Source organism: Leuciscus leuciscus (assembly GCF_965113295.1).
Source record: "Leuciscus leuciscus genome assembly, chromosome: 2".
Taxonomy (NCBI): Eukaryota; Metazoa; Chordata; class Actinopteri; order Cypriniformes; family Leuciscidae; genus Leuciscus; species Leuciscus leuciscus.
Genome location: NC_138726.1, coordinates 41429589 through 41452894, shown reverse-complemented (window position 1 = coordinate 41452894; position 23306 = coordinate 41429589). Strand labels below are relative to the sequence as shown.

General features: G+C 43.3%; 1 protein-coding gene across 2 annotated transcripts in view; it reads right to left on the bottom strand.

Moving 5' to 3' along the window:
- adam10a (ADAM metallopeptidase domain 10a) overlaps nt 1-23306 on the bottom strand; it is a 78625-nt gene that overhangs the window by 20252 nt on the left and 35067 nt on the right. For both annotated transcript variants that reach the window (XM_082156127.1, XM_082156128.1), the window contains exons 3-4: nt 5449-5567; nt 448-606 (exon numbers count right to left, since the gene is read on the bottom strand). In XM_082156127.1, the coding sequence (XP_082012253.1) occupies nt 448-606; nt 5449-5567 (278 nt within the window). The remainder of the gene's footprint in view (nt 1-447; nt 607-5448; nt 5568-23306) is intronic.

Below are 23306 nucleotides of genomic sequence, written 5' to 3'. Positions count from 1 at the left end.
AACAACAACAACAAAAACAACAACGTATCATGGTTTCAGTAGCACAACTGTTTTCAACATTGAAAATCATAAGAAATGTTTAATGATCACCAAATCAACATATTAGATTTATTTCTGAAGGATCATGTGACACTAAAGATTGGAGTGATGATGCTGAAAATTCTGTTTTGTCATGACAGGAATAAATTACATTTTTATTATTTTAAATGGCAATAATATTTCATTAGACTTCTTTCAAAAACAATGAAAAAACCTTTCAACAGTAGTGTAGTGTATAAAACAAGTTTGTTAGCTAATTATATCTATATAATCTAAAGCATCCATAGAAACTATCACAACACTAAATCTGATCAGTAAACTGGACACATGCACAGTAAAATGCACAGTATGAAATAGGACATTATTAAGGATATGATATAGGTCACTCTAATGCTAATATTAGCTTACCGATGTCATCCTCATGGTAGATGACTGAGTGGTAGGGCACATTCTGGTCTTTGAGGTATCTCTCTGAGGGTTCTACGTAGTATGTACCATGATGGCTCTTAATGAAACCCTCAAACTTCCCATCCACGATAGAGCCATGGGTCAGAGTTCCCTTCTCACCTGCAAGATAAAAACAAACCAAAGGTTAAAGACCAAAGGCAATTGTAAAGTTATTCAGGGCACAGATACAGCTCTCTCTCTATGCTGGTAGACAGAGGGTATGTCGTGAAATATGATGGAGGGAAAATGTATAAAGAAATGCTTCCATATAATGATCCAGTGATTCATCTCCTCTATTATAAACACCATGCACATAACGAAACTAAGCTCTTGACCTTTAGAACGGTAATGAGCTCAGCAACCCAGCTACTGTCTTTGACGATCAAAGCAGACCCGTTCTTCATCTACAGACTTTAGAACTTCGTCTAGAGCTGCACCACAACAGTAGGCAGATGGACATCAACATTTACACTGAATCATTTAGAAAATGCTTTTAATCAAAGTGACTAACAAATGAGGACACAACAACAAAAATGAGTAATAAGGAGGCAGTAATTGTCTGAAATGTCAACCAGAACCAAGAACAAAGGGATACAGTAGAACATTGGTACAAAATTCTTATTTTAAGAATTACTGCATTAACCCATTAATGCTTTGGTTTGTTCCAGAGGTAACTACAGTAGAATTATTTACCTTCTTTTCAAAACATACTATGCACCTATTTTGCACTTTAACAACCAATGAACACATACCTATATATACACATTCCCGTAGAAACCTATGCAAATATTGAGATAATGCAAACCTCCCAATTACAGATTAAACAAACAAAAAAAAAAACTTAGAACCGAACATATAGACATATAAAGACATAACTAAAACGCATTCAAAAAGTACTGTTGATAAGCAAAAGCAACAATCACAAAACAAAACTACAAATCACACTGCATCCAGTGTAAAACAAGGTAAAACATAAAACAGAACCATCATACAGTTTTTAAACGGGTGAACAGTCTAGTATTCAGAGAATACTGTACATGTCTGTTTTTTGGTAGTGAGGAACTGGGGAAATTATTTTACAACCGAGGAACAGTGGAAGTTAACTACATCAAAATTTGAGAAGGAGCACAGAAACAAACAGGGGAGTTGAGCTTCCTACATAAACAGCACATCCTGGAAAATTCTGCTTCCACTTCAAACAGACTGCCAAGTTCTACTTGTGTGTACATGAACTCTTAAATAACAAAATATAGCAGCCAAAGAACAGACCAACAAAATGAGTTGTTGTTCATAATGTTCTAGACATCTCAGGCTATCAAAATCTCAGAACATTTTTGCTCGTTCCAAATGATGGGTCCACTTTAAACAAGACAAATGAAAGAGAAGCTTTGAACGTTTCACAAGTGTTGGCATCTTACAAGCACCATAAGTGCTTTAAAAGAAAACATATTGCAATAAAACGGTTAACGGGATTTTATCAGGAGCTCTCTGCTATCACAGTTAAAAGGCTGTGGGAAAGCGGTGGTGTGTTTTGTCTGTTTCTCAGGCACAGAAGAACCACCTGCAATCTGGTTTCTTTCTTCAGAAAGGAACAAGCTCTAAAAGCTCTTGAACTCTTCATCCCTAAACTGATAACAACACAAGAGGAGGTTCACGCTCTCACCCTGTGTAACATTAAACTACTGCTCTCCTCCATCCCTCCCTGACCTTCTGTTCTCATGTTTACAGATTAAAACAACAGGAAAGTTGATGAGGTGAAGCATGAAGACACTCAAGAACAAAAAAACAAGCAACAGCCAAGAAGGATACTGGCACAACATACTTATGAAGTCAATCCTAATAAATGGACTGAATTTGACTAGAAGTACTCTGGTGGCTAATGAGTAGGATTGGGGTAGAGATGACATCCACTTCAGAGTAAAAAAAGATGAGGAAAAAAAAAAGAGAGAAATGCTAATGAGAGAACGAATGTTAATGTCAATGTCATCATCATTCCACAGAGAATTTGCACCATCCCAGACTACTTCAAACTCTTTTCTGTGAATATTAGAGGTTACAAGATTAAACACCAAGTGATGTTTTTCCTTTAGAGAGGACAAAGAGTGCTAATGGATAGTTCACCCAAAAATGAAAATTAAACCATAATTTACACACCCTGGTGTTGTTCTAATGTAGTATGCCTTTCTTTTTTTTTTATGGACCACAAAAGGAGAATTTCAAAAAAAGTACTCGTGCTCGTCCACATAATGCCATTGAATAGCGACCAGCATCAAGCTTTTTAAAAAGGATGCAAAAGTATCAAAGAATGGTAACATGTGACAAGTGCCGTACATATTCTAAGTGTTCTGGGAGTATACGACAGGGCTTAGTTTATAAAAAAAAAAAAAAAACTTTTAATGTATTCCTTAGCGATATTCTTAACCTTGACCGTTGGGGCTTCTCTGCATGGCTGCAGGACGTGTGTCTTCATGAGACTCGGCCCGCAGTTCACTCCATGTCGCCCAGAAAAGTGGAATCCGGTGGAAGCGAGTTCCAGAGCTGAGGAGCAGAGCAGCTGAAAGCTCTGCTCCCCATAGAAACAAGGCGGACACGGGGAACAGTGAAATGGATGGAAGAAGAGGATCTAAGAGTGCAAGCGGGTGTGGGTACATGGAGGAGGTCAAAAAGATATGAAGGGGCAAGATTATGAATGAATTTAAAAGTGAGGAGAAGTATTTTATAGTTGATCCGGGGAAATGATGGGGAGCCAATGGAGCTGTTGTAAGATAGGAGTGATGTGATGAATAGAGGGGGTACGAGTGATAATACGAGCAGCTGAGTTTTGGACCAGTTGAAGTTTATGAAGGGTTTTATGGAAAATGAATCTCCTAAATTAAAAAAATAAAATGAATATTTGTGTTGTGTTCAATGTTGTTATCGATAGAGATACGCGGATGGGGTATTATTTCATTCGCAATCGCATCACAAAACTCATCATCCGCACCAACGTTTTTTGACCAAATTTCAAAGCCGCACCCGCCCGTCATCCGCTGATTGTTTTGCGGCCTATGGACGATGCAATGCTCTGCTGATGCGAGAAAGCCCTTGTCTGTTCTAGAAAGGATGCAGCAAAGATATTTAATGCTAATGTATGAGGCATAGGCCTACACTGAGTTTCATTCATTTACGATGAGATGCGCTCTAGTTCTCTATGATAAAAAAATTTTGTAAATTTTTTTTAATAACACGGTTTTGGCGGTTATAGAGTTCTAATGACGGTGTTCAACTATAATTGGCGGTCTCACGGTTATATAATAACCGTCACACCCCTACTGCTGGCAAAAAAATAAACAAAATAAACAAAATGTCAATGAAAAAAATTATCAGTTTTCATCGTTAAACTGTCAGTAAAAAGTTGATCTGACAACTTGTAGATTGTCTTTCTCCATCTGTGGTGAGTTCAAAAATCTATTGTGTTTTAAAGGTGAGCGATAGGATTATTTGTTAGTGTTTATTCATCACTTCTAATAAAGAACCAGTTCAGAGCAATCCTCAACCACATTCACTTCCTCAGGCCCGAAGTCCTCCACTCATCCTTGTCAACAGATCACATGAACGTCATCTCCTGGTAATACTCAATACCAGTTATTATGAAACATCCTGTGGTGAGCAGGAAATTACATGAATCCGTTCAGAGCAATTCAGAGGCTGAAAGGATATGTCAGAACTAGAGTCAGGGGAGAGGCTCAGAGACAATGAGATAAGGATGCCTGATCAGAGAAAATGGAAATACACTTTCATCCTCCAGTAGGCAGTCTGTCCATCATTTAAAGTACATGGGTAATTCTCAGATATCACTAATGCGTGTTTATCGCAAGCTGTACCCATCATCAATCAGGTTCAATGGCTCACCGGCTTCAAAGTCCATTAAAAGGTACATAATGAGAATAAGGCGATGAGGCATTCTCTAATGTAAGGTCCTGGTGTCAACTCAGAAGCCTCAGAAATGATCATTCAAAAATGAAGAGTAACCAAACATGACATTTCATTCACTTATGCAGAAGATGAGGTCTGAAAACACAGACACTAAAATGCTCAAAACTTAAAAATGTGTCCATTGATGGCATTAAAATCAACAATGACAGCAGACAGTAGAAAGTTACATAATCTAACATAAGATTAGATTATATAATTACTGTATATAAACTGTGTCCTAGCGGAGTAATTTTGTGTTAGATATTTAGGACTGAGAAAAAGATTTCATGCAGTGTCTTTTGATAAAAATCAACCCTGTTATTACTTTTTTTTTTGTTTGAAAGATTAATACTTCTATTCAGAAAGGATGCATTAATTTGATCAAAAGTGACAGTAAATACATTTATAATTTTACAAAAGATACATTTTAAATAATCGCTGTTCTTTTGATCTTTCTATTCATCAAAGAATCTTGATAAAATGGCTTAATGGTTTCCACAGAACCATTAAGCAGCACAATTGTGTTTACCATTGATAATAATAGTAGTGTTTGTTTGATTATGCAGGGATTTTGAGCGTATTCTTTACAGTCAGTGATTTTAGACAGAATGAAAGGTGTCCCCCCCCTTTTTCTGCCAGCAACATATCACTAATGTTGCTGCAGAGACACCTGTCTAACTAGATAAGCCTAGAAAAGAAGAAAGAAATATATCGGATGTTTCAAATAATAATTAATCATGGGTGTTCTTTTTTTTCTAAATCATAAGAAAGCACAATCCCACTAAAAAAAGTAGTTTTATAAAAGAAGATTCTCTCACAATCTCCTCTCTTTTTTAATTACTCTCTTCCTCACATGAGCTGCACAAAATCACTCTACATCTTCAAAAAAACTGTACACATACAATAGATGGAGGCAACGTTTACGTGGCAACAGTCCAGAGCATGTGTTGAGGTGGACACATGTGCAAGTGTGTGCATGTGACAGTGCTGAAAAGGTTCCATGCTCACCATAAATTTCTCCAGTGTAAATGTGAGAGGTGTCGTAGGGGATCTCTTCTCCAGAAACTTCCACCTTCAGATCGGGAGAGAAGAGAGAGGTGTCCCTCTTCATCCGAAGGTTAAAATGCCTGATGGAAGGAGACAGAGAAAGAAAATAAGATTTATGGACTGTGAAGTTGCCCATGACATACACAATGTGTCCCAACAGAGGTGGATACGTACACACAATATTTGAGATGCTCAATAACAAAATACACCAACAATACAAAAAGTCTGAGCCAAGAATTAGAATGCAGAGCATTACTGAAACTGAGATAAGGGAGGAATAAGGAAAGTCTGCCAACCAGCATTTCTCAATGGCAAAATAATTTTTTCCTCATTTACTAGCATTTATAATCAAATAATATCTTCCCTTCAGATTATTCCATTTCCCGTTAGATCATTAGGATTCTCCAAAAAACACTAGGTGCTGGTGAATGACTCACAGTGATTCAAAATGAGGCATTTGGGTAATTAACTCGTGACATACTGACATGTAGGAATATGTAATGGAGTGTATTGTGCACTCCACTGGGTAAGTCACTGGGTAAGACCCCACCATCAGGCCCAGAAAGAATCTGCTGACCTATTATCTGCACTGGAAATCTTTGGATCTGTGAAATGGATTTAAAATACTTCACTTCTCATAACTATCAAATATCAAATCATCCATACTTTTATTAGAAAGACAAAAGCTATACACATTTTTTTTTTTCATATACGCTCCACTTTCTTTGTTTAAAGGCACAGTGTGAAAGTTTCGCCACTAGAGGTTACTTATTCAAAACAATAACAAAGACGTAGCTTGGCACTTTATTTTTGACAAACTATTTACTTTAGTTTTCGTATGTGTTTATTTATTTATTAAAATTTGTTGAACGTTCGCCGGTTTCCGCCTCCTTCCCACAACAACATACCATGTTACACCACCATTAAAAAAAAAGCCACGTACACACTATGGTACACACAGATTATAGCCTATATATTTACTCCACGAACTAACTCTACAAACATGGAAAACAGTGGTAGATGGACCTCAACCTTTACGCTAATGAGAAAAACCAACGCAAGTTTGAGGGCACCAAGCGAAAGATGATTATGTATTTCTGCTCAGCTAGCGACATTGGGCATCAACCGCATGGCAAACGCAAATACTTTTTCACATACTGTTTATATCTTTGTATAACAGTTCTATCTAATAACGTATTAGACAGGATTGTTAAACAGATCATAAACTGATGAAGACGGAGAATGTGAGCATTGTGTGCTCAGGCTCTGGCGTTCTCAAAATAAAAAGTCACCGCGCAGTCAAAATAAAAGTCACTACAAGTGCGGCTTAAGTCTCTTCAGAGTTTCTATACTGTTGGTGCGAATTCAACCAGGAAATGGCCCTAGGGGAACATTTAAATCTCGGGGAATCACCCTGGTGGCTAGCTCCTAGTACTAAGTTTCTAGAACTTGCGGTGCGAAAGGGGCACTTGATGCCCACTGCAGTTATACCCACTGCTAGATCAATATTAGAATATCATATTAACAAAAGCTAAATTAATTGTTATGCTTAATGTTCTTAATAAAGATTAACATAAAATAAAATAATGTCTAAAAAATAAATGTCAAAATAAAGGTTTGCCTCTGACATTTATCAGCTAAATGTATTGCTCACCCAATAATTTGCAATAAACAAAAATGCAAGGGTTGGGGAATGTATATGGCATTACAAGTCTATTGTTATCCGCAGAGCTTTCTGCAGAGTAATTTGTGTGCAGATTACATCAGTCATTTGTTCTGTTGACAGAGAGAAATGTCCTGCTCTGCTGAAATGGCCTTGACCACCCTGCGCACCATCACTGACATCCTATATTCCCTCAGGATAAACGAGATCAGGCGTCAACCATGCTTCAGTGGTGCAGCTGAGCCCAGTATGGATGTGTGTGCATGTGTCTGTGTGTGAAGCTTTTGTCTCTAATACATTAGGGACTAAAGTAGCCAGACAAGAGATGCGGTCAAGATGTTCCTCATCTGGGGAGATTTTAATAATGTTAGCTGGAGAGAAGATATTACCGTAATGTGAAAAACAACAAAAGGTATTGATCTAATAAAAACAAAGCTGAATATCATAAAAGGCTCAGTACAGGAACAGGAAGATTCAAAAGCCAAGGGGTGGAGCCCTGTCCCTGTAGTAAACACTCCTAGTTCTGCGGAAAACATCTCTGTGCTCCTCCCAGCATGGGTTTGGCCTTTGCGTGGGTGAAACTCGCTGCTAACATACACCAATAGTGAGTGACATGAGGAAAGGGAGAACAACAATGTGAGGAGTAGGGGGAAAAAAGGGAGAGGAAACTAAAGGACTGAGAGTCCTGGATGTAGAATAGGCAGGTGGAGGAGGTCAGGCCATTCTCAGAACTCTAATTAAAACTCCCCTTCACACACACACACACACACACACACACACACACACACACACACGTTTGCTCAGCCATCTAAATGAGGACACAACATTGAAATCTACGGTTTCTATATACAGGTAATTACTGTATATTAGCCAATGCCTAATCTTACTCCAACAAGAAAACATGTATTCAATGTATAAAAAACTGAAAACAGAAAACAAAAAATTTGTCCCCAAAATATGGTCAAGTACACACACACACACAGACACACAATTTGGGTTTCCATGTTTTATGGGGACTTTCCATAGACATAATGATTTTAATAAAATACAAATTATATATTATGTTCCCTAACTCTAACCCTTCTCTTGAACCTACCCATCACAGAAAATGTTCTGCATTTTTACATTCTCAAAAAACATCATTCTGTATTATTTATAAGCTAAAGAAAAACGCAAAAAAAAAAAATCTTAGTGCGGACATCTGGTCCCCACAACGTAGTAATTCCCCTTTTCAATGAAATTACAATGAATGCTTGCAGATGTCAAGCTTCCAAAAAAAAAAAAAAAAAGTAACCATAGAAATATAAAAGCATACAGAAAAAAAAGTCATATGGGTTTAGACATGAGAGTGAGTAAATAAGGACAGAATTTTCATGTTTAAGGGGGACTCATTCTTTAAGATGAGAGGTTTTTTGTGACACACTGATTCTAATTGAACGTGTTAATGTGGCAAACCTACCCAACAGCCTGCAGAACAGATTCTCTAGCACAGAAGGACATTAGTTCCGTAGAACATACAGTACATGTTTATACCATTCATACATTGTCACTAACCCATGCTTTAACACACAAAAGACTTGCATACCTCAGAACGAGCACTGACAGGTAAAAATAACTACATTTTTTGGGGACAAAGTAGCAGAGATTCAAGGAATGAGTGTATTACATGTTCCTTCTTGTGAAACCTGGTGAAATGTTGAGTTCAGACAAAAGGAAGTGATGCAGGAAGTCCATCCTGACTCACTAACAAAGTTTTCACAAGTCATTTTGCACAACAGTGCAAGTTCAATCATTTATGTAGGCATCAACAAAATCCGACACGGCTGATTTCATATTATTGCACTGATGCTCAATGAATCCCGCTCTTTGTACTATTCAGTCAATCTTTAAATCACTGATTAGATATCAATCATCTAGTTACAATGGCAAAACAATGTGGGTGTTTGTCTTCAGAGAACCTCAGTCAGAATGTTATCAAAAACAACATCCAAAATCTTATTCAACCCTCAGGGGTGGGAAAACACTCAAACCCCACCCAAAAAGTCAGTATTGCATTTTCACGAAAATCGATAATTGTCACAAATACAGAAATGTCAAAATACAAAAAATAAAGTCGGCCATAACTTCCATTACATAATTAAGTTTGCTGAGCAGGACAGTATTTATGATGAGATGATGTGAAATCAAAAATCAAAACAGCAAGATTCAATAGAGGTTTGCTTTTGTTGCATTTAAAATTGACGTTTTATAAGTTGGTTAAAAAAAAGATATTGATCTAATGAAATACAGTATGGTTTAGTTGGACTCAGACTTGACTCTGACCTTTTGGACTTGCCTAGGACTTGTTTGGTTAAAGACTTGTATTTGACTTGGACTCGACTAAGGTGGACTCTATCCCAACGCTACGAGACAGATTACAGAGCACCTTGGTCACCACTTTTGCTCCTCAAACAAATGATTAGCAGCCTTTTTATTTACCACTACTGCAGAGGGCTATATTTATCCCCATGTGATGACAAGAAGGGAACATCTGGGATGTCTGTTACTAGCCATTAATACAAGCAATCAGAAAAACCTGAACTCAGCAAATCTAAACACACATGAAAATACAAACACATATGCAGACTGAGAAGGATGCCCACGCAACAAAAATATTTGTGGGTAAGAGAAAAAAAGGGGTGTTAAGCCCGGGACACACCAAGAGCACACCAAGAGCGTTGGCCGACTTAGTTTATCCGTGTGTTCCGCACCGTTGGCTCAAGTCGGACACAGTCTGTTTTTTTGGGGGGCCGATTCAGCATGTGAGTGTTCCTAGGTGAATATTTTTAAATGAACATGAGCGGAGTGGAATAAAGAAAAGGGATCAGCAGGTCAACGCTGCTTTGTTTACAGTGTATCTGCAGAGTCAGTTTCCCCTTTGAATGATGTATATAGACGAATACATCTGCAGAAATAGTAGTTCTCTCGGTGTGTTCAAGTGCAGCTTTTTTGCCCCGATGCAGGTGACGTGAGGTGACAATACAGTCGGCTTTCATCAGCACTAGTAATTTGGCGCCGGTTTGGTGTGACCCTACCCTTAAAAGTTCCACAATGAATTTAATTCATCCCTAGTATGCCAGCAGACGGCTGATCGTGATTTTAATGGGTCCCACCACCAACACATCATTAGACTCTGATAGCATTCGACCTCAGAGCCAGGAGAGACGGCCCCCTCATCAGCATGCCTTCATTAGCTCCATAGTGAATCATCGCATTTCTCTTGCAGTTGTCGAGCGCCCTGCAAACTCCTCTGTGTGAACATCCAAAAAGCCAAAGGGAGCCATCTGGGTTCCCACTATGATCATTTGTCCCCTGACAGCATCACTTTCACCGCAAAAGGCAGTTCCGGGAATATCCCACCCAATCCCAACCAGACCCAATTTACTCCAACCAGCATGTGCTATGTAATTACCCAGCACTCAACACTTTCAATTACGTTTAAAGTAATGCATCTGAAATTAATGACATCCATCAGCTCAGCCCCTTCATCTGAATATAAGTGGATTTCTGATGCAGGGTTATGACAGTCAACAACAACAAAAAAATGACACCAACTAGCATAAACGGCAACTACATAAGTCTATGAGGACAGAGAGATAAGGCAACAGGAGAATTACTGAGTGCATAATACTTCCCTTGTTTACTACAGCGATAAATGAACGCTTTATTAGAGTGTGCTATGACAGACGGGAGATGGAGGCGGTAAAAAACAGTAGGGAATAGTGTGTGTGTGAGAGAGAGAGAGAAAGAGAGAGAGAGAGAGAGAGAGAGAGAGAGAGAGAGAGAGAGAGAGAGAGAGAGAGAGAGAGAAATAAAGCATTAAGCTAGTTAAAGATGACTGTTGAAAATTGTCAGCTGAATTGGGTCAGGACAGAGCAGGTAAGCGCAAATGAGAAGAACATCCCTATATTACAAAACTACCCATCTCATTGACCTGATCTGGGCTCTACCTGTCCTGAATGAAACGCCTCACCTTTACAAAAACAACAGAGACAGAGGAAGCAACAGAATACTTGTAAACTCTAAATCACTCACAAACAATACTAATCCTATCACCAGCAAACCAAATCTTAAATAATAATAATAATAATAATAATAATAGTAGTAGTAGTAGTATTAATTAATTAATTAATTAATTAAATTAAATAAAATACAAAAAATAATAAATACAAAAACAATAATATGCAAATCAGTAATTTATTATCATTATTAATAAATTAAACAAAACAAAAATGATAATACATTAGTTGAAATGAATACATTAAAAATAAAAACAAAAATGTATATAACAACACCACATTTTTTTACTTCATTTTACTTGATGCCATAACATGATTAATGATAATGACATGACGACACAAAATGTAGAAAAAACACGGACGATGCAATGGCCAACTCTGGGGTGATTTATCTGCATAGAAATCAAGCAGGAAAATGAGCAAAATTCACACAGCTAAGAAGATAAGGAAACCTCGAGAGAGTTTAGTGAATCGCAGCAGAAATCAGTGCTCTGGCTTCTATGAGCTGGACTTTGCCTCATTTGCTTGTCTCTTTTTTTTCCTCCTGTCCTTCTCTCCTCTTTAAAGCTACCTATTTTTATCACACTCTATTCCAAAGACTCATTACTGAGACACAGATCGGCCCATCTGGGTGCTGGAGGGCTACAGACATAGATGCTTGCTCTATGAGTAAACAAAAACCAAGAAAATGGAGAAAGAATTGTCAGACGCCAGAGAAGCCATTGATCCTGCAGTGCATAGCGGGTCTGAATCAACTTTCCTTGCCAGTCTGTCTGTGTTCAATGCTACGTGCCACACAGAATCAATACAACAGACTTAATTGCAGACTGCACCACTGCGGGCAAGTACAGGTGAGAAATCAGATTCCTAGAATATAAATGCAATTATATAATTAGATCCAATACTACTCAATTAAAAGGTTCATTGTACAGCACTTTTCCAAAAATATGAATCATTCTGAAGTAGCCTCGCGAAGAATAGTGCTTTACAATACCCAGTGAGACAACCAAGAGCAAGAAAAAACTACTGAAGAGAACTTAATACTTTTATTCAACAGTTCTTGAAACAGACTGAAAATAGTATCAAGGTTTCCACAAAGCAGCACAACTGTGATTACTTGACACTGATTATAACAATAAATGTTTTTTGAGCACCAAATCAGAATATTAGAATGATTTATGAAGGATCATGTGACACTGAAGACTGGAGCAACAGCTGCTAAAATTCAGCTTATAGGCATCTCAGGAATAAACTACATTTTAAAATATAATAAAATAGAAAACAGTTATTTTAAATTGTAATAATATTTCACAATATTACCCTTTTACTGTTTTTTTTTTTATCAAATAAATGCAGCCTTGGTGAACATAAGAGACTTCTTTCAAAAACATTTTAAAAAACCTTACTGATCCCAAACCTTTAGTGTGCACTATATTGTTGTGATATACCATCCCACGGTATTGTCCTTCATTATCAGATGCAATCCGAAGCCAGTAAGATTAGTAGTTTCCTTGCAGAATGCCCTAGAGGAGCAACTCACTCCAAATCCAATTTAGAGCAACAGGACATAAACATCAGGGACAAGTCATTGGAGCAGGAGTTCCAGTACAGAGAGAGAGGACACAGTGACAGTGAGTGGTACAGATGAATAAGAACACCAGAGCACAGCTGCAGAGATTCAGGTGCAGGCGCTTTAATCCATCTGATGGATGGACAGGAATGTTTTCTAAGAACTTTTCAGTACAAACCTCATTAAAAAAAAAACATCTGGTGATGAGTCAACATCTCCTGTATAGCACATACCACTACACAAAGGAAATATTTGAACTGTAGAGATCACTGACATGATGATGAAGCGTGTTTGTTAGGAGTGAGTGAGTGAGTTTGAATCATTATCAGTGCTTGCAAAGGAAAGCTTCAATATTGCTATTGAAACTCATCTCGTAGCAACTACAGACATGAACTTTAAATTGTGCTATTGCTTTTCTAAGTGACTGATCTTGACGATAAAACTGGCAAATAAATCATGTTGGCTTGCACTGAAGGAGGGTCAAAATATTTCTATTTCAAATAAATGCTGTTCATTTGAACTTTTTATTCATCAAAGAATCCTGGAAAAAAATATATCATGAGTTTACAACATTGGAAAATAACTAGTGCTGTCAAATCGATTAATCACGAGTGTGTGTGTGTGTGTGTGTGTGTGTGTGTGTGTGTGTGTGTGTGTGTGTGTGTGTGTGTGTGTGTATAAATAAATGTAATTAATTATATACACTCACATATATTATGTAAACAAACTTTTATGTTAAATGCGATTAATCGATCTGACAGCAATAGAAATTGTTCATGAACACCACATCATGTCACACTAAAGGCTGGAGTAATGGCTGCCGAAAGTTCAGTATTTTTGATCAAATAAATGCAGCCTTGGGGAGCATTATACACTTTCAAAAACTTTTAAAAAATCGTACCGACCGCATATTATATATGGACCAGAATTAAGGCTGGGCTCTTTTAAGCCACCCAGAGCATCCTCACATTTTGTTGTTTAAGAGTTATTTTAGACACAACAACAACAACAACAACTGTCCAAGTCTCGACACTCAACATACTAATTGAATCAATCTAAAAAAATTGTTAAAAACTACTAAGGCCATGACACACTGTGCTGTCGGTGACCATCTGTTGGGCTAGTTTTTGCAGTTTGTTCCACAAGTAGACTCTAGTTGGACTCGGTTTCACGTCAGCGGGAGTTCGCCCAATTTAGCATGTTGAACCGGCATTGGGGCTGACGTTGAGAAATCGAGAATAAAAGTGAAAGTGATGAAAGCATGCAAAGTCAAGACGCCACAGACTGAAGGATGTTCTAATTTTGTCATCTTACCAGAGCATTCTTATATGCAAATATTTTCATAACAACGTGAGCCGCCTGGAATGAAGCAAGTAATCAGCGTGATTGATATTAAAAATGTTAAGCATGCGCTGTTTTGTTCTATGGTCTGTGTATCTACAGTCCTAGTTTTGGTTTCCCTTTTTGAATGACAAATACAGACTATTGATTAATACCTGCTGAAATAAACAATCATTTCCTTACATTCAGGTGCAGAATGCACATGCTAGTTGGTAGTTACCTGTAGTCCTTTTGGTGTGTTAATGCGCACATTTTTGTAACCCTGCTCTGATCTCACAGCACTTTCTTTATTATTTCAGCCACCTCTGTGCTTCAAGCCCCTTTACAGTGATCATGGACAGCAGATGAAATCCTTCAAAAATGTGAACAAGTTTTTGTGTGGCAGGAAATCTGAAGGGCATTGCACTGAAAAAAACTAACTTCAAAAACCTGAAGATCACAGTCTTCACTGCTTCTAAAACCAAAGACAACAAACAGTGTGCGCGTCATAGCAGGCAATTGCTAATTATAGAGCTAAAGAACTACGAAGAAGTGAATCAGAATGATTAAAAGTAGGGCTGCACAATTAATCGCAATGAAACCCCACGCGATTTGGCAAAGGCTGCAATTATTTTATGCGCAGCTTGTCAGTGCATGTGCGGCTGATTGGTAGTAAATGCTGCTCCATCTGAACGCCAGAGGGCGCTCCAACGCAGACCCGTCAAATATGCCCAGCCGCAGAAGTACAATAACGCTCATCATTCGGACGCCCCAGGCAGTTTTACAAACAGGCAGTTCTCTTACGAGAGGTTCTCTCGTATTGCGTAAGTTTAGCTTACGCTACGGGTAAAGTCATCTTTTCTCGAGATATGAAGCAAAAAATTATCCTTAATTTTTATATCTTGTCAACGCAGTGCGGCAGCAAGCAGACCTAGAGCGGGCAGTCTAGCGTGCTCATAGGCTGCTCTGCGGCAACTGCAGCAGCCTATCACTGAGCCCTTGGCGTGACGTCACGCCCAATGAGCGCGAGCAGCGCGCCTACGCGTCACGGCCCGAGGCGGGGCGTGGCAGAGGGTATAAATATGGGCTGAGAGGCTGCTTTCACTGATTTTTGTCTCTTCAGCGAAGCTCTAGGCATCGCTGATCTCTGAGGAAGCCGCCGTTGAAACCAGCGCTTTGCAAGCCGAGGATTCTGCCTGAGGAAGCCGGCCGCCTTCGCCGCCTTCAGCTATCCCTGCCTGCTTCGCTATCCGGCGAAACATATCCTTTTCAATAATGCATTGTATTTCATGTAAAGCTCCGCTCAGCGACAGAGACCGCCATGTTATCTGCACTCTCTGCCTGGGACCGGACCACGCCGCCCTCGCGGCGGGCGGCTGTGAAATGTGCGAAGAACTGCCGATGTCGACCCTGCGGGCTCGACTCGCCTTGTTCGACGCTCCAGCTGTCTCACCGTCTGCCTCCACCGGGCCGCGCAAGAAGAAGCGCCGCTCTCAGAGGCCACCGGAACCCGCAGCAGCAGCTGAGCGCTCGCCGGAGCCCCTCCCGCGAGCCTCGCTATCTCCATCTCCTCCCCCCCTTCCCGACGCGCAGCGGCCGGCCTTCGCCCGCACTGCCGTCGCCTCGGGGGATGAAGCGGACGACGCTGTTTTAACGGACAGCTGCTCTATCCTGGCCTCGGACAGCGAGGAGTGGTCTGGATCTCTCCGCTCCACCTCCTCTGCACAGGAGTCTAGCCGGTCCCGCGCCAGTGTCGACGCGGAACTGCTCCGCCTCCTCACCAAAGCGGTCGAACAATTGGGACTCGACTGGTCCCCACCGAGGGCGCCCGCGCCTAATCGACTTGACGGGTGTTTTCTGCCTAGCCGCCGCCCAGCGCCTGCCTCTAGGTCAGCACCCTTCCTGCCTGAGCTCCACACTGAGCTCTCTAAGTCGTGGAACGCCCCATTCTCCGCTAGACTCCGCTCACCGGTCTCCTCGACCCTCTCCCAAGTGGACGGGGCCGCCGAGAAGGGATATACTCAAATTCCCCCGGTGGAAGATGCTGTGGCAACGCACCTTTGCCCGCCATCCGCCAGATGGCGCTCAAAGTCTGCCCTGCCGTCCAAGGCCTGCAGGACCACATCAGCACTCGTCGGCCGCGCCTTCTCCGCCGCCGGCCAGGCTGCTTCCGCCCTGCATTCAATGGCTGTGCTCCAGATCCTCCAAGCCGATCTCCTCCGAGAGCTGGACGAGAAAGGCCCGGATCGCGCCGTTCTCACGGACCTGCGTAGCGCGACGGACCTCTCCCTTCGCGCCACAAAGTCCGCTGCACAAGCCATCGGGAGATCTATGGCCTCGCGTAGCGGATATGAGCGAATCCGAGCGTTCAGTGTTCCTCAACGCACCGCTCTCTCCCACCGGCCTGTTCGGCCCAGCGGTCGCCGGGATCGTCGATCGCTTCTCGGAGGTGCAGAAGGCGTCGCAGGCGATGAATCTCTTCCTGCCCCGCCGCTCGAGCTCTTCTGCAGGCCGCTCTCAGCAGCCTCCTGCACGGAACTCTTCTCAGCGCTCTGCCCAGCCTCCGTCTTCGCAGCGACGACAGGGCGGCCGCCCTAGGTCGCGCTCAACCAGCCGTCACAAACCGCCTCCCCCCCGGGGACCCCGGCCCAAGGTGATGCTCAAGCCTGAGCCCGCGAAGTCCTCCTAGCGGCTGCAAGGAGGAAAAGATGGCTGAGTCCCGCTGCGGCCGGACCGCCATCAAAGCGCCCAGCTCTGCCAATCCCCTTAGAAAAGGCTACTGCAGCAGCTTACATCGCAGCCAACGAGCCAGTAATACAACTCTCTCGCCTGCACACAAACGCCGTTTTCACGGCGACCCAGAGAAATCTCATAAAGAGTATGGTTTCGGGTTTTCCGGCTCACGCCGAAGGTGTCATGAGTGTAGAATTTGTGCCCACGCCCCAGTGCTCACCACTACACACAAACACGATCTCCCCGGTAACGCTCACAGAGCGCACTCTCATAAAGCGGGCACGCGCCGCTCGAGTGCTAAAGGTAGAGAATGTGCCCGCTCTTCCGTGCCCACACCTACCCACTGCCCGCTCTGTCACACAGTTATCCCGGGACGCAGATCCTCTAAAGCTCCCTTACACTGGCCGTGTTGCATATGTAAGCCCTGTGCCCGCTCACGAGCGCGCGCACTTACTATCAAACACGTTAAACCTCATGCCGCTCTCGCGCCACGGGTTTCTAGCATCAAAATGTGCCCCGTCCCCAGTGACCGAGCCGTTATGTGCTGTACAGCCAGTCACCATTGTTCGCGAGCCCCCATATTCGAGCACCGGCAGCGCGCGCGCCGCCCCGTCCTCTCTGATAGAGGTTCCCCATCCCGCCCAGCGCGGCGATCCGAACCCAGAGATCATTCGACCCCTAGCTATGTGTGCGAAAGCATGGCAAGCTATCCAGGGCGTGTCAGAATGGGTGCTGAATACTATAATGCACGGCTATTCGCTTCAATTCGCTCGCCGTCCCCCGCGCTTTCTAGCACGGACAGAGACGAGAGTGAATACAGAAGTAGCGCATCTGCTTCAGGCAGAAATAGCAAAGCTGCTGCACAAAGGGGCTATAGAACAGGTGCATCCTTCTCAGAGCGAGTCGGGCTTTTACAGCCGTTATTTCCTCGTACCCAAGAAGGACGGAGCGCTGAGACCTATTTTAGATCTGAGACATTTGAACAAAGCTCTCATGAGACGGCCGTTCAAAATGATCACAACCAGACAAATCCTCGCGCAAATTCGCCCGGGAGACTGGTTCATCTCTCTCGATCTAAAGGACGCATATTTTCAGATTCAGATAATACCCCGTCACAGGCCATTCTTGAGATTCGCCTTCGACGGTCGGGTATATCAGTACACCGTCCTGCCGTTCGGTCTATCTTTAGCACCCCGTACATTTACGAAGTGCATGGACGCGGCTCTCTCTCCCCTGAGGAGACAAGGAATGCGGATACTGAATTATCTGGACGACTGGCTAGTCCTCGCGCAGTCAGAGGCAGAGCTTTTGTCTCACAGAACAGCGCTTCTCAGCCATCTGGAATGCTTGGGTCTCTCGGTCAACTGGACCAAGAGCTCATTACTGCCCCGCCAGTCGACTTCCTTTCTCGGAATAGAACTGGACTCGGTGGCTATGACGGCCAGATTGTCAGAGCAGCGCGCGCGCCGCATTCGACATCTCGCCGCGTCTTTCCAGACGGGCAGTCAGGTTCCGCTGAGGACATTCCAGCGAGTCCTGGGGCATATGGCCTCAGCTGCAGCAGTGCTCCAGCTGGGCTTACTGCGCATGCGCCCGCTTCAACGCTGGCTGAAAGCGCGAGTGCCTCACCGAGCCTGGACGGCCGGCCGCTTACGAGTCAGAGTGGATCATGGCTGTGTTTCAGCCCTGCAGCCCTGGCTAGCAGCCGAATGGTATCGCACGGGAGTAACGATGGGAGTTGTCTCGCACCGGAAAGTTGTCTCGACAGATGCGTCCAACCTAGGTTGGGGAGCGCTATTAGAGGGCAGACCGGTCTATGGCCCTTGGTCAGACCAGGAGAGTCACCTTCATATAAACTGTCTGGAGATGCTGGCGGTCGAGAAAGCGCTCAAGCACTTCCTCCCATACCTACAGGGCCACCATGTACTAGTCCGCACGGACAACATGTCAGTGGTAGCCTATGTGAACCGTCAGGGCGGTGTCAGATCCAAAACACTCTGCGCCCTGGCGGAACGCCTCCTTGTGTGGACTCAGCACTCACTGCGCTCGCTGAGAGCCGCGCATGTGCCGGGTCTCCTGAACGAGGGTCCAGACAGACTGTCCAGGGACAATGTTCCCCTGGGAGAGTGGTCTTTGCATCCCCAAACAGTCCAGTCGCTGTGGCGCCGTTTCGGCAGAGCGGAAGTCGACCTCTTTGCGTCAAAAGACAACGCGCACTGCCCACGGTTCTTTTCCAAGAGCGAGGACGCGCTGGCCCAAACCTGGCCCAGCGGCCCGCTTTACGCTTTTCCCCCTGTCTCTTTGCTGCCACAAGTCATCGGGAGAATCAGGGAAGCGCGCCACACGGTGCTCCTCATAGCCCCGTATTGGGAGAATCAAACTTGGTTCCCAGATCTAATACGGCTGGCGGACACACCCCCCTGGCCGATACCGGTGAGAAGAGACCTTCTCTCTCAAGCCCGCGGCTCGATCTGGCATCCTCATCCAGAGCGCTGGTCTCTGCATGTATGGATAGTCAACGGTTACCCGTTGACTTGCCAATAGGGGTTGTGAACACGATCACACAGTCTAGAGCTCCCTCTACGAGACGGCTCTACACATCTAAATGGTCTGTGTTTAATAAATGGTGCACCGCCCAAGGGCTGGATCCACAAACATGTGAGGTGTCGCGTGTGCTTTGTTTCCTCCAAGAGCTGTTGGACATGGGCAGGTCCCCCTCCACGCTCAAAGTATATGTTGCGGCCATATCAGCTTTTTCCGACTCGGCGCTGGGCCGCGCATTAGGGAGGAATGAGTTCATTATCCGCTTCCTTAGAGGAGCTAGGAGGATGAACCCCCCGCGACCCCCCTCGGTTCCTATTTGGGATCTTTCCCTGGTCTTAGAGGCCATGAAAGCGCATCCCTTTGAACCCATGGAAACTGTGGATATGAAATACCTCACGCTCAAAACCGTTTTTCTGATAGCCCTGTCTTCAGTCAAACGTGTGGGTGACCTGCATGCGTTATCAGTTAACGCGGCATGTCTCGAGTTCGGACCTAATGACTCTAAAGTCATTCTCAAACCGAGACACGGTTATGTCCCCAAAGTGTTGGGCACACCCTTCAGAGCACAGGTCATTTCTCTCTCAGCTTTGCCGGCTACCGGCAGCGAAGTTGACAGTAATCTCCTTTGCCCTGTCAGAGCGCTGAGAAATTACATTACGCGCTCCGCCGCCATGAGGCGCTCGGAGCAGATTTTCGTTTCGTTTGGTGGGCGCACCAAGGGTCTCGCCGCCTCGAAACACACTCTGTCCAGATGGATAGTGGACGCTATTGCAGCTGCTTATGCGTCTAAAGACCTGCAATGCCCTTTGGGCATCAGAGCCCACTCTACCAGAGGCATGGCCTCGTCATGGGCTTGGACTAGCGGAATTTCTATTCACGACATTTGTACGGCGGCGGGCTGGGCCTCCCCGTCTACATTCGTTAGATTTTACAATCTAGAAGTTCCCGCCCTGCAGGCTAAACTTTTATCAGTCTGAATCTCGCGTAGGCCGGCCCACTTCTGTGCGCGGGCTACTGCTGTTTGATTTAGCCCTCCTGGTTGAGCTGTACAATATAAGGGTTGGTTAGTCAGACCGGCCGCGCCGTTCTGTTCCCCCTACTAGTGCTTATGTACTTGCGCTAGCCATATCATTGGCCGCCTGGCTCACACTCTCGTGTTCCCCGGGCTTCCCTGGGACTCATTCAGTGGATGCCGGGCGCGCACGGCGTTGACAAGGGAGTTCCCGTAGCGTAAGCTAAACTTACGCAATACGAGAGAACCTCTCGTAAGAGAACGTACTCGGTTACCTAACGTAACCTCTGTTCTCTCTAGAGAGGGAACGAGTATTGCGTAACCCGCCGTGCTCGCGCCACGAGCTCACTCGCTTCTGCGACAAAAACCAGTGAAAGCAGCCTCTCAGCCCATATTTATACCCTCTGCCACGCCCCGCCTCGGGCCGTGACGCGTAGGCGCGCTGCTCGCGCTCATTGGGCGTGACGTCACGCCAAGGGCTCAGTGATAGGCTGCTGCAGTTGCCGCAGAGCAGCCTATGAGCACGCTAGACTGCCCGCTCTAGGTCTGCTTGCTGCCGCACTGCGTTGACAAGATATAAAAATTAAGGATAATTTTTTGCTTCATATCTCGAGAAAAGATGACTTTACCCGTAGCGTAAGCTAAACTTACGCAATACTCGTTCCCTCTCTAGAGAGAACAGAGGTTACGTTAGGTAACCGAGTACGTTTTACGCCCCTGTTGTTCCTGATTCGTCCAGTAGGGGGAGGCTGTACAGCGACACAAATTGAGGTATGTTAAATAATCTGCTAAAGTTATTGTTGTTTAGCAATGATGCAACATTTATTATTTATAAATGATTAGCTAGATAAAGCTAGGGTAGGTAGATATCAATTAATTTCTATAATTTCTATTTCTATTTCTAATGGATGGGTCTAAAAAATAATAATAATCAAAAAAAAAAATCAAAAAAAAAAAATCGAGAGACAAAAAGTTATTTACGGTCAGGTTGATGTTCTGTCTGGCTCAAACTTAGCTAGCCACGTGTAGGTTTAGCTGCCCCTAGTCTTCTCTACTCGCTTTCGAAATTAATTTTCTTTTAAATTTTCTTCTGTTGCCTGTCTTTAGCTTCTTACGTGAGATGGCCTCTTCTGGTAAGACCGTGTTTACTCCTTGCATTAAAACATACTCTACATGGAGTTGAAATATGTCAACTTGTTTTTTAAAAGACACATTTATAATAGGCATATATGCATGTAAATTTCTCTCTCTAAGTAAAGAGTTGAACTGCACACTAACTCAAATATGTTGATTATTTCCAACGTCATACATGATAAAACCCACATTAAAAACTTTTCCCATACAGTTTGAATGTAGATTCTGGTTTGAGTTTTCTTATAAATGAGATTATCTAATTATGTAATTTATATCTTCATATACATTTTTCTTAAAATAGCTTACTGATCTGGACAAAAATTTAGGGTATGTGTGCACTTAATGTGGGTTTTATCATACTCTGTCTTTACGAAGTTCTCTTTAACTTGCATCTCAAATGTGTGTGTTTGCTTTAGCTACTTAAGGAAATGAAAATCTCTCTCTCTCTCTCTCTAAACTTGTATAAACTATAAACACCCATCTCTTTTTTTAACTGCATTCCAAACCAAAAGCTTGTCTAGTAAATAAACGATTTACAGAGACATACATGGACATGTTTTTAATGTCATTTTAAATTTTCTCTGCACAGTCCATCATCAGTGGCCAAAAGAAATCAAAGTGGCTTAACACTTCTTCCAAAAGTGTTCCACCAACAAGTGCCTGTGCAGTTGTATTTTGAAGATCAGGAGCAAATTGATGCAATCCACACTCACCTGACATCAATTCTGGGCAGCACCCCCACACATACCCACAGTGACAAGATCAAAATCACCATGGATGTCCTTTTTAATTTTTTTAATGTTTAAAAATGTTTTATCCATGAGCAGGAGCACTTTGATAGGAGGATAGAAAAACAGTTAAAGAAGAGTGGCAAGCCATAGGGGAGTCATCATAATTTATAAATGGTGTTAATACATTTTTTTTTGGTGAACAACAATATTTTCTCTTTCTTCTAAATGGCCCTTGGAATTTTAGAAAAGGGATAAACTGTGTTTGTCTTCATAAAATGCTATGTAGCTGGTTTTGTAGCTGTATGACGACTAGGGTTGGGTACCGAAACCCGGTTCCAATAGGGAACCGGTTCCGACGTAAACGGTAGTATCGAGACCGAATAAGAACGCAACTTTCGGTGCCTGATTTCGGTGCCTGACTTTTTTCACCGCCCCCTATAAAACATCTCGCGGCACGAATGATCCAATAACAAAACATATCCAGTTAACCAGCAGAGCATTCATTTAGTTCGTTTGTTAAATAAGAGACGATCTAGCGCTGAACTGTGTTTTTTAAATCAAGTGATCAAAGTGCTCGTTGCCGCTGCGATCAGTGACGCGGATACAGTGTTTTCTCTTGTGGCTCGCGCACACCGCACTTTCTTCACTCGGACGCGCGCTTCAATACGTTGCAGAGATCGATCTATTTATGAGGCGCCGTCTATATGAGTATGTGCGCGGAGAGTTTGTGTGTGCGTGCTCGCGTCTCAGATGAGTAGGCTATGTGCGCGAGTTTTTGTGTGTGTGTGGGTGTGTGTGTGCTCGCGTCTCAGATGAGTATGTGCGCGGAGAGTTTGTGTGTGTGTGTGCTCGCGTCTCAGATGAGTATGTGCGCGGAGAGTTTGTGTGTGTGTGTGCTCGCGTCTCAGATGAGTATGTGCACGGAGAGTTCCGCGCGTCTCGTGTATGTAGAGTTTGCGCGTGTGTGTGTGTGTGTGGGTGTGTGTGTGTGTGCTCGCGTCTCAGATGAGTATGTGCGCGGAGAGTTTGTGTGTGTGTGTGCTCGCGTCTCAGA